Source organism: Suncus etruscus, chromosome 11 (assembly GCF_024139225.1).
Source record: "Suncus etruscus isolate mSunEtr1 chromosome 11, mSunEtr1.pri.cur, whole genome shotgun sequence".
NCBI lineage: Eukaryota > Metazoa > Chordata > Mammalia > Eulipotyphla > Soricidae > Suncus > Suncus etruscus.
This window is the reverse complement of record NC_064858.1, coordinates 27,091,630-27,103,760: the sequence shown is the minus strand read 5'-3', so window position 1 is coordinate 27,103,760 and position 12,131 is coordinate 27,091,630. Positions and strand designations below refer to the sequence as shown.

General features: G+C 39.3%; 1 protein-coding gene across 1 annotated transcript in view; it reads right to left on the bottom strand.

The window, feature by feature from the left end:
* Nucleotides 1–5,344: 5,344 nt before the first annotated feature.
* GYS2 (glycogen synthase 2) overlaps nt 5,345–12,131 on the bottom strand; it is a 59,988-nt gene continuing 53,201 nt past the window's right edge. Inside the window, 4 exon segments of the mRNA XM_049783889.1 lie at nt 5,345–5,797; nt 8,386–8,466; nt 8,855–9,018; nt 9,757–9,852. Coding sequence (XP_049639846.1) covers nt 5,576–5,797; nt 8,386–8,466; nt 8,855–9,018; nt 9,757–9,852 — 563 coding nt within the window. The 3' untranslated portion in view covers nt 5,345–5,575.

The window sequence follows — 12,131 nt, the reverse complement described above, 5'->3', positions numbered from 1 at the left end:
TTGTGTTTTGTTGCTATTTTTCCAGAAGCAAAAGTAAAGTAGAGCTCTAAGGTGAAATGCCACTGATGTTGTTCTGCACTTCAGGTTGTATTTGATCACCTGTGTTTCATTCTTGGCTATTTTAGACCAATTGTAAGATAGAAGAATATTTAACATAATCTTTCTGTTAAACGTGTTGATCTAAAAACCTTCTGTTTGTGTTTCATTGTTACCTTGTCTGTCATTTTGTAGCCTTTGCTTTCCTACCCACCAACTCTAGTCCCCAAGGTAGCGTGGGAGGAACACAGTAGGAAAGGAAAGGACTTTCCTGTTGTTAGTGGGTTTAACAACAATTCATTAGGATAATATAGTGAGAAAGGCACTTACCTTTCATGCACTGACTCCAGTTCAATCCCTGTTTCCACATATGGTCCCCTATCTTCTGAGATTTCTGATCTTAGAGCAGAAATAAGCTCTAAACTTCTCCAAAATAAACTCTCCAAAACACCAAAACTTCCAGACAATTCATTCAGAACAGATGGGTTCTAAAGAGGGGTGCAGAAAGGGGATGACTGGGAAGAAACCCTTTGATTTAGTGCTTGGGTGTGAAAAGTGATTTCAGTGTTTTCAGTGCTACTGAGAGATGGGAAGGACCGCAGGTGTAGCTGGAACTAATGGAGAGTTCCTTGTACTCTTTGAGGACTGAATTCACTTTAGAACCATGGGTCAAAGTTATTGGGAATTAAGCAAATGGAGAAACTCTCAGTTCCTGGGTCCACTGGATGAGCCTGTTTATCAGAAGTAACTTGTCTTTCGGGAGACACATTCTGCTGACTAATTGGCTAGTACTCTAGGTTCTACTTTACATGAAGGCATTACGAAAGGGCACACTCATAACACATAGCAAGGGAATTGCTAAAATTTACTCCTTTCAAAATCTCTTGGGTAAGAGCTCTAAAACACACGGACGGACAGACAGACAGACAGACAGACAGACACACACACACACCTGCAGCAAGTATTGTAACACTGATTTGGAATTACCATGTGACCATGTTATGAATGATTTTTATTATTACTGATGTGTCATAGATGAAAAGTAATACTAATTTTACTGTCTTTTGTATTTTAGTAATTATTTAGTAACTAAAAGTATCTTTCAGTAAATGTGCCTATAAATTGGAATTATAATTGCTCTCTATTAAGTAATCAAAATCTTGCTTGTAAGATCATTCTTTGTCTTGTTTCATAAATGCATAACGAAACTACACAAAGTTAATGTAACAATGTTTTCTGTCCCCAAATTAATATGTTATCATTAAAAAAATCTGTGTGGCATTATTATAGTTACTTGTCATTAATTATAACTTGGTTTTAAAGTGGATTTCCAAAACAGTGCATATGACCATTTCATTGAGCATTGTTTATGTATTTAATACAAACTTATGCATTTTGACTTTAAATAGTATGACTTTTTGCTCAGGGATCACTCCCAGCCAGATTTGGGGGAACCATATGGAGTGCTAGGGATTGACCTCAGGTCTGTTACATGCAAAGCAAGTGCCTTACCCACTGTCTTATCTCTCTGGCCCCCTACAACTCTCTTTTCAAAACTGAACTGAACAATTGGCTACTGAGTATCTGGTTTTGTGTTGTGTTTAAAGTTTGGAATTTCACCTCCAGTGCATATTTGTGGAGGGCAGTGCCACTCCTCTGATTTTCACCCACTTACTGTAGTTTGTCTAGTTCCCACCCTTCTTTCTCATCCACTTCTCCTATGATGGTTACTGCTCCCACACTGCTTGTGGGCATTGAGAAAAGAGAGGAAACACATTCAACTCAGCCTCCACCTGCCATTCCTTCCTTCTCTGGCTCTGATTAATAAGGCTATTGGCCCTGAGTTCCGTTATTTTCCTTTGGTTCATGAGACAGGAGCTCTAGTTGCTCTCCTCCTACTGGTTATAAATTCCTTTAGGAATTTAGCAAGAATTCTTCACTAATTTGACTTGTTCTTTCAAACCACTATGTGGAGAGGTATCATTTCTACACTAAAAAATAAAGATAAATATATAGAGACACAGAAACACACAAAGGGGCCGGGAGAGATAGCACAGCGGCGTTTGCCTTGCAAGCAGCCGATCCAGGACCAAAGGTGGTTGGTTCAAATCCCGGTGTCCCATATGGTCCCCCGTGCATGCCAGGAGCTATTTCTGAGCAGACAGCCAGGAGTAACCCCTGAGCAACGCCGGGTGTGGCCCAAAAACCAAAAAAAAAAAAAAAAAAGAAACACACAAAGACACAGATACAAACAGAGAGACATATACATAAGACACACAGAGATACAGAATCACAGATACGTCGATATACATACAGACACATAGGCACACACAAGTATACACAAAAATAGATAGGCAGACATACATAGTTATGTAGACAGACAGACATGCACACAGAGATACACATACAGACAGAGACTCAGAGCCAGCTCCTAGTATCTAGCACATACACAGCACTTCTAAACTATATCACCTGCATCTTTGACTCGATCATCACCCTGTTGCAGAGGAATCTCCTAGAGCTGGGCAGGGGCATGCTCATGAGCCTATTTGCTGATCTTGGCTGGTTCTTGATTTTGAGGAAGGAAAAATTCAGAACTGGGGCCAGGGAAGGACTGAAGAGGCAGGAGTTGTCTGGAGAGACTCCAGCATATGGTCACACTGCCACCCCAAACCAGTCATCCCCATATAGACCATTTCTCACCTGACAAATGTTCACCATTTGCTTTCATTGAAAAAGTCTTTGTTAGGAAACTCTCCTACTATAAAGTTCATATATCTTGGAGATAACCAAGAATACAATTTTGGGGTGTTTCTGGGCCTCACCTGGCAGTGCTCAAGGGTTACTCCTGGCTCTGCACTCAGAAATCACTCCTGGCAGGCTTGGGGGACCATACAGGATGCTAGGCATCCAACCCGGGTCAGCCACATACAAGGCAAACAACCTACCTGCTGTGCTATAGCTCCAGCCTCCAAGAATATCATTTTTGATACCCACATTGTCCCCTTTACCATGTAGGAGACTATATTTTCATGTTACTCTCAGAGTGAACCCTCTTGGGCATGTACTCTTCTGATCCTCATCAAATGACTTTATTTTTTAGTACTGGGGATTGAAGCCAGGACATCACATACCAAATTATTTGTTCTTTGTAGTGAAATCCAAATGTATATCATGTGTTCTGGTCTCTGATACAGATTTCTCCAAGCTGTGAGATGTGGATTTATTGACCTCTTCAAGGATTTGCCAATGATTAGGTTTGAGGAAATTAATTTCCGTTCTTGCCCTACTTCTAAAGGAAGCACATTGCAGTCATCTGCAATGACAGCTGGATGTCTATGAGATACCTTGCCTTTTCTAGTGAGGGGGCAGCAGGAAAGCTAGTCTGCAGTTTCCATTTCTCTTAATCCAGGGGTGGCAAACACGCGGCTCTCAGCCAAAAATGAATGGAGGTCTTTGCCTCTAATCATCATTTTGTATACTGTTGCTGTTTGCCAAGTTTGGATTTTGTTCTGCTGCTTCTGAAGAGGGACCTCTGAGGAGAGATCTCCGAGTGTGTAGTCCCGTCTCCCATTCCTCGGAAACAACTGCACGGGCCAACGAGCGGGAGGACCCGTGTGTCACATGTGGGGTCACATCTTGCCGTGAGTTCTTAGTGTGGAGGACGCAGCACACCCTCACCATCACTACAGGAGTTTGACCCTCACTCAAAATGGCAAAATGCAATATGTGTTTCATAGATTATTGTTAAAATTAGATGCTTTTGTGTGAGTGTTTGTCTGTTTTGGCAGGTCACTGTGTGGTGTGGCTCTCTGACTCTCACAGTTTAAAATTTTGGTTCTTTGTGTTCGCCACCCCGTCTTAATCCATTCAGGATTCCTTCTCAGTTACCCTTTCCTCATTCCCATCAACAACTCAGCATTTACTGGCACAGACCAACAGACATGTCCACCAGTGTTCACGAAATAAATGTAACAAAAGTAACTTTTGGGGGAAAAAATTCCAGAGAAATTGATTATTTTTTTGGTTTTAATTTTTGGTCTATTTAACTTTAATTATGTATAAAACATAAATATGTTAATTGCATTCAACAATGTCTCCAGGCATAGCACTAACTATGTTATTAATATTATCACTAAACATTATCATAAGAATAATACTGAATATTATCATAATAGTTGACTTTAAGTAGACTTTAAAAGCTATTTGTTTTGTGATCATTTTGCTATAATTTCTAAGAAATAATTGGGCTTGGAGAGATAGCACAGCGGCGCTTGCCTTGCAAGCAGCCCATCCAGGACCAAAGGTGGTTGGTTCAAATCCCGGTGTCCCATATGGTACCCTGTGCCTGCAAGGAACTATTTCTGAGCAGACAGCGAGGAGTAACCCCTGAGCAATGCCGGGTGTGGCCCAAAAAAATAAAAACAAAAAAAATAATTATAGTTATTTTAATAGAATAACTGGTTATTTTATTTATTTTAATAAAATAACTATAGCTAGTTATTATTTTTGCTGCCTCCGAAGCATTGTCCAGGAGATATGGAAGATACCTATCTAACTCCCAGACTACCTTGGCGAAGCCCATGTGTTCTTGGTGTGCCAGAGATTAAACAAGATTCAGCCACATGCAGTCATGTGGCTTAACCCCTGCACATCTCTCTGGCTCTTCTACAAGGCAATTTGAAATGTTATTCTTCATCATGCATAATTCCATGGCAAGTACTTCACATGAATTTTACTAGCAAAGAGATTTTTTTTTAACAAAGCATTCATTGTCAATGAAAATGAAATCTTTAAATATCACCATTTATTCATTTGGATCACTTATGATTAGTGAAAGATGGTTCAATATTTCAAAAAGGCTTTTCTTTTGAGCAACAGAATTATTAGTCAGCTGGTAGCATCTTCTTATCATTAATATGAGAATTACCTTATAAATATGCTTTATTATGCCTTCAGAGATAAATCTAAAATAACTATTTCCTTATGAATTTTATTGTCCTTTTAAACTATATACAAAAATTTAGAAACTACATAAATACCAAAATAAGAGGCATGGTGATAATAATTATTGAAAGTTGCAATTAAAATTATTGGATTAACATTAAAAATATATCTCTCCTTCTTTCTCTCTCTCTCTCTCTCTTTTTTTTTTGTGGGAGGGTCACATCCAATGGTGCTAAGGAATCATTCCTAGTAGGTTGTGGGACCATATGATATGTAGGGGATTGAACTCTGGTTGGCCACTTGTAAGTCAAACATCCAGCCAACTGTACTATTACTCTGACCCCTCTAATCTTTCTTTTAATGAACATTTTTCCTCATGCCTCATTTAATATTCTTAAAGGAAAAGAGTTAGGGGAAATGACTTGGAATGTTTTACAAATTACAAAACTGATTCTAATCTCCAGTTACTGGCAGAGAACAAATTTCCTAAGAATACTTGAAAGAAGAAAAATCAAACTGAGGGCATTTTCATTTCTCTACAGAATTCTCAGTATATTCCTACTAAATTAGCTTTGTTTAACAAGTGTGGGGTTCAGTTCTTGTATTCACCATGTAGCTTTTTCTTTCCAGGAGGAACATTTCCCAGAGCAAATGGATTCTTGATATTCAGCCGATCCCTTTCTGCCTCCTCTTCCTCATTGTATCTTTCATCTTCATTTTCATCCTCCGCATCACTGCTTTGAAGGCTGGAGACTTGAGAGCCTGAGGGAGAAGGTGGCACTGAGGAGGGTCTGGGGAATTTAAATCCTTCAGTCTGCCAAAGACAAAAATAAAACAAACATGATAACAACTCCTAAATTTTCAATGATGCAAACTTTCTGCATGGGAAATGAATGAACATATATAGATAAATCTTGGGGTCTGTTCAATGAATCAAAAAGAAAATTTGATTCATTTTGCTTCTGGTACTACCAACCTTAAGAGGAATTTCATTACGTAAGTAGCTTTACTAAGCATTGAAAATTGCCAGGTACTATATTTGCCACATATTCCATAGAGTTACAGTCATATCACCATAGCAATGATTAAAGCCATAGCAACCACTTTAATATGAGCAATGCTGTAGACTTTAGCACCTTTAACACCACCTTCTATGTTACGTTGATGTTGTCCATTTCTGTGTCATTTTCCAGTGAGGCTATGAATATAGGTGACCTAGACATTCATGGGGCTGTGACCACTAGAAAGAACTCTGGAAGCCAGACCACATAATTAATGGGTAATTTCCATGAGTTGCTGTTATTTCCAGTGTATGAGCAGTTATCACTGCATTTTTATCCAGTTACCTTTGCACCTCAGATTCACTGAACTAACATATTTGGTAATAATGGAGGGAACACCAAAAGTGGGTCAGGCGCCATCATGACCCTGAATCAATAGAGATTTCAAACATGATTTCTCTGTTAGAGTTCACACACTTGGATAAATCACATAAAAACTTGTCACTTGTACTTTTATGTAATTTTATGTAAATTTACATAATCACATAAAAACTTGTAACCACTCTTGTCACTCTGGATTTCAAGGGGTTTTATACAATAGTATGTAATTTGTATACCATTCCTTCGGGATTCAGATACTTTAACTAAAAGCAGTACAGAGAACTGAGTCCTGAATTGGGGACCAGCTCAGAGTGCATACTCAATACTTAAATCAGTAGGTAAACAAATGAATAAAAAAGTATAGCTGAATTGTTACCAAGTGCCTCCACCTCTAAATAAATTAAGCAATTAACACTACATGCCACCATTAAAAACATGGAAATTAGAATCTCTAGTGAAGATATTAAGACACAGTTTTTCACTTTGTTGGCAAATTTTAATTGGGCTAATCAGGTCTGTTCCCCTGGGACATTAGTGAAGGTAGAATATAAAATTGGGTTGTTCTACAAAGATGTTTTTGGTCAAAGTGGCCCAGGATTGAGAATGACATCTGAACTCAGTGGAACTATATATAGGTGATTAGGATCTCTCGACGTGGTTAATTCCTGAATGAGAGAACTCTTATTGGTTCTGTTCCTTGGGGGAACCCTGGAAATTTGTCTTTGGGGAGAACCAACATGAGATATTGGTTCCTGTGGGGTATGGCACTCTGAAGTGACAATGGATCTCACAGGATCTCTCCATGCACATAAACTGTCCCTGCATAGACAGAAGTACTGATCCTTCGAAGAAAAGAGAGAGATCCTGATTCCAACCCCTTCCACTGAGCTTCCTGTCTTCTGTTCTTGGAAGAAAACCAAATGGCCTATGATCAGTGGCCTATGCTAGGCCTTTGACTCCCAAATCCTTTGAGACTCTTAAGATTCCAAGGTTGACACATCTTTTTTGTTTTGTTTTGTTTTTTGTCTTTTGGGCCACACCTGGTAACGCTCAGGGGTTACTCCTGGCTATGTGCTCAGAAGTTGCTCCTGGCTTGGGGGACCATATGGGTCGCCTGGGAAATCGAACCGTCCAAGGCTAGCGCAGGCAAGGCAGGCACCTTACCTCTAGCGCCACCGCCTGGCCCCAAGGTTGACACATCTTAATGGGACATAAACACTCACTTAGTGTAATTCTTTCTGTGGTGCTGGAATTTACTTTTTTTTAACACACATATACACATATGAAGTATAGAGGTCACATATAGGAAAATGTGTTGTATGTTTATATACATATATAAAAATATATTACTGTAGAAAAGATTACATAGTATTTAGGCTACCAATGTCTTATCCACAAAGCTAATTTATATTTATATAAATTATATAAATGTCTTATATTTAAATAGCCATATTTATATATTAGCCATATTTATATATATATTTTTGTGGGGCCAGAGAGAGACAGTACGGTGAGTAAGGTGGTTACCTGGCAAGAGGCCAACCAGGATTTGATTCCCAGCATCCTGTATTGTCCCCTGGGCACATCAGGAGTGAGTCCTGAATGTAGACCTAGGAGTAACCCCTGAGCATTGCTGGGTATGAATCGAAAACAAACAAAAATATAAATGACCTCCTTGAATAGTAAATGCATTTTCTGTTGTGAACATCAGATGACTATTTTTAAACAATACAAAAAGTATAGGTTTTTGTTGGAGCAGCCTCAACCAATAAAACTTAGAGAACTATAGCAGAAAGATGCTACTTCAATAATTGAAAACTGCTGAATTGCTCATTCTAACATAAGGCACACAGTGGGCATTAAATCAGTCTGGCTTGTCAGCTCTTCTACTCTATTACAAAATTAGGGAAGAGTATTATAGTCTGTGTACTTAGGTTACTTAAAATTAAGTGGTATTGTTTAGACTTACTGTAATTAAGAAATTTTGCTTTTAAAATGAACAATTATATAATATATTTACCGTTGGTGGTGATGTGGGTTCCATATTGAATTTTTCTGGAAAAGCTCTGCTTAATGTCAGGTGCCTAGCATGCTGGTAATACTATAACAGAAAATCAATTCATTGGTTTAAAATCATATTTACATGCTTTAATAATCAATATATTATATAAATAGTATTCTAGCTACAAAATAGGTTTTATAAAAGTGACAGGATCTATTCATCCTACTTTGAGGATCATAAAAGCAAAAGTTTATCATATCATTATTTTTCCAGAAACAGATAAAGAAATGCTCTAAGAAGTTAGGAGGAAAATAGCCTGACTGAATTCTAAACTGAGGACTAGCTCACCAAAAATACTGATCTTATTCATGGGGAGGATGAAGACACAAAGGAAAAATGGGGCCAAAAAGAATGAGAAAGCACAGCAGGTAGGACGCTTGCCTTACATGTGCTTGACCTGAGATTTATCCCTAGCATCATTGCTTACTCTGCCTAAGTATCTCCAATCCAGAAGATCAGAAAGCCTCTCAGTCCTGTTCCTTTGTATAATTCTCTGGCGGCGTGACTGTTTGCAAAACCCATAGAGAAACTGAGTCAGCTGATTGCAAGAATCATCTGGTGAGCGAAAGCGCCTGTCCACGATGTAGATACCTAAAAAGCACACAAGCAGAGACAGGTTAAGAACTGAGCTGATCGGGAGCATTTAACCACTGCTTCCCATCACAGCTTCTGCCCCACAATTGCAGATTCCCCCACTGCCTTCAGCTTTGTCCTCGTGTTTCCTAGGCTCTATCTACTCTTTATGTCTTCTGTGAATGGTTTGCAAGTGCACCTAGAAGGGGTCTTACTGAAAACAACATATATGTAGGTACATAATCAGAATCTTTGGCATCAGAAATTTTTAGGTTCCCTGGGGTCCCCACCATCTCAATGAATAATACAATGACAAAGACCAGGGAACTGGCTATATATGCTGAGACTCTGTCCCATAATAACATTTTGAATGGACATATAGATGAGATATGCCAGTTCTCCAATCACCTTATACAAGTGCATTTTGCAAACTTGAAACTTGCAGATATCTATGCTGACCAATACTCAAAGATGAGGGGTGTGTGTTACCTTCAGGTTGTAGAGGATGAGAATAGGTAAGGAAAAGAAGCGAAAGTAAAGAAAGTTTTGTCCAAACTCCATCCTCCTTTCTAAGCAATATAGTGAATACTTATAGTCTCCTACTGTCTATATATCACACAGATATACTTTGAGTTAAACAAGAAGCATCTTGAGTAACTATCAGGAGAGATTTAGAGTTGAACTCTGTCCACATTTTAGCCCTGCCATGTTTGTGGCCCCTTCTCCATGAATTGGGTTAACGAGGAAGAACCTTACCATAAGCTGTAGGGTCAGCCACATGCTCCTGCACGAAGCAGCCAAAGCCAGAGAGGTTGGTGGTCACACTGGGGATGCCCATCACAGTACATTCAGCTGCCAGGGAAGGGATAAAAGTATGGGTCACAGCAGCTCGCCTCACCAATTAAGAGTATGGGGGAAACACAAGCCTCCCCCTATTTTGTAACAGCAATACTTAGTACCAAACTAATTCCTACAGGCTGGAGAGATAGTACAGTGGGTAATGTGCTTGTCTTATACATAGTGGATCTGGATATGATCCCCAGCACTCCATATTGTCCCTTGAGCACTAGCCAAGTGTGATCCCTGAATAAAGATCCAAGAGTTACGCTCTGAGAACAGTTGTGTGTCTCCATCAATAAAAAAATTTTCCAATTTCTAGGCTCATTACATATATTAGTTCATTTAATCTCAACAGTCCTGTATTGAAAGGCAGCCCTGATCCTATCCTAAAAATAAAGAAATGGAAGTACAAGGCACTCAAACAGTCCATTTCACCAAGCCATGGTACAGAAATGGCCCCTTCCCAGTCCTTTTGCTCAGAACTGATGCTCTGAACTCAATTCTCTAAGTCTCACTCATTCCTTTGAGTCTTTGCTCCACTCTAAGTTGCTTTTTACACCTCTGGCACATTTCTGGGCAGTCAGTGTGTTTAGTGAGACATGAGAAATTTCTTACATTGCACAACTCTGCTTTAACACAGACTTTCCACATGCTAAGGGATTAGGGAGTCCATGGGCTGGCTTTTAGTCAAGACCTTCTTTTCAGACAATAGTGGGTATGTCTTAAGAAACATTGGGGGGGGGCAGAGTGATAGCTTAGCAGGTAGGGCATTTGTCTTATATGCAGCCAACCCTGGTTTCAATTCTAGCATCCCCGATGGTCCCCCAAGCCTACCAGGAATTATTTCTGAGCCCAGAGCCAGGAGTAACCCCTGGGTGCCACTGGATTGGTCCAAAAACAAAAAAGTAACATTTCTGTGCCTTAGAGCTAGTATAAGGGTTAAGGTGCTTTCCTCGAAGATAGCTGGCCCCAATTTACTCATGTACCCCTACTGCCGTATTCAGAATTGCTGAATACTGCTAGAAACTATCACTGTAAGGTGGGAAGCAAATCACCCCCCCACAAGAAAACCCCCTAAATATTTCTACTCTCAAGAATATCTGCAGGGCCAGAGTAATAGCACATCAATAAGGCATTTGCCTTGCAGGTGGCCAACCCGGATTCGATCCTTAGCATCCCATAGGATCCCACAAGCCTACCAGGAGTGATTTCTGAGCGCATAGCCAGAAGTAATCCCTGAGCATCTCCAAGTGTGGCCTAATCCGCCCCCCAAATCTGCAATTTTTTTTCAAAGTGCAATCACAGATTCTTTTTCTTTTCCTTCCTATTGATTAACTATGTTTTCTAAATGTTGGGTTAAACTGTCATTTTGTAATGAGACAAAATGTTAAAATTAATTTTAAAAGAATACCTGCATGTGTAACAAGAAGTTTATATTTGATTATGGAATCTCCCATAATTGGCTAAGGTGGTAGAGTGAGAAAGAAAGGTCGCCCCAATTGCCCATGAATAAATACTATGCAACAGTAAATTTTTCTCCTGTTCTGCAAGTATTTTCTTGGTGTCCCTAAAGAAATATTTTTAAAGCTCTAAAGCTCAGTGGTGATCTAATTTGGAAAAGACGAAAGGGTAGATAGGGCAGGGACTTCTAACCTGTTTGAGAGTCTGACAAGAACTCTGCCCCTTGGACAACTCCTCATCTATCTTTGCATACAAAATCTCAATCATATAGCCATGGAAGTTCACATATTTTTATTTTTTTTTATCAAATTGTCATTAGTACACATGTAGTAAAGTGCCAGGTATCATCTAAGTACAGTTGACAAATGTCTAACTTAATAATATGGTGCTTATATTTATCAGGTTTTCTTAAAAAAACAGACTTATTTTCGGGAATAAATTAGACTTAGTATCACATAAAATATTATTCAAAAATTAGAGTTATCTATTACACTAACAACGAATCTCCATTATTTCTGGAATTACAGACTAGGTGAGGAATCTCAACTTCTGGTTAATTTAAAACAGAATGACTCATTCACTATGGAGTTTTTGTCAAATTCATTATCCGGGCCCGGAGAGATAGCACAGCGGTGTTTGCCTTGCAAGCAGCCGATCCAGGACCAAAGGTGGTTGGTTCAAATCCCGGTGTCCCATATGGTCCCCCGTGCCTGCCAGGAGCTATTTCTGAGCAGACAGCCAGGAGTAACCCCTGAGCACTGCCGGGTGTGGCCCAAAAACAAAAACAAAAACAAAAATTCATTATCCATTTAACTTTTCTAACATCTTTA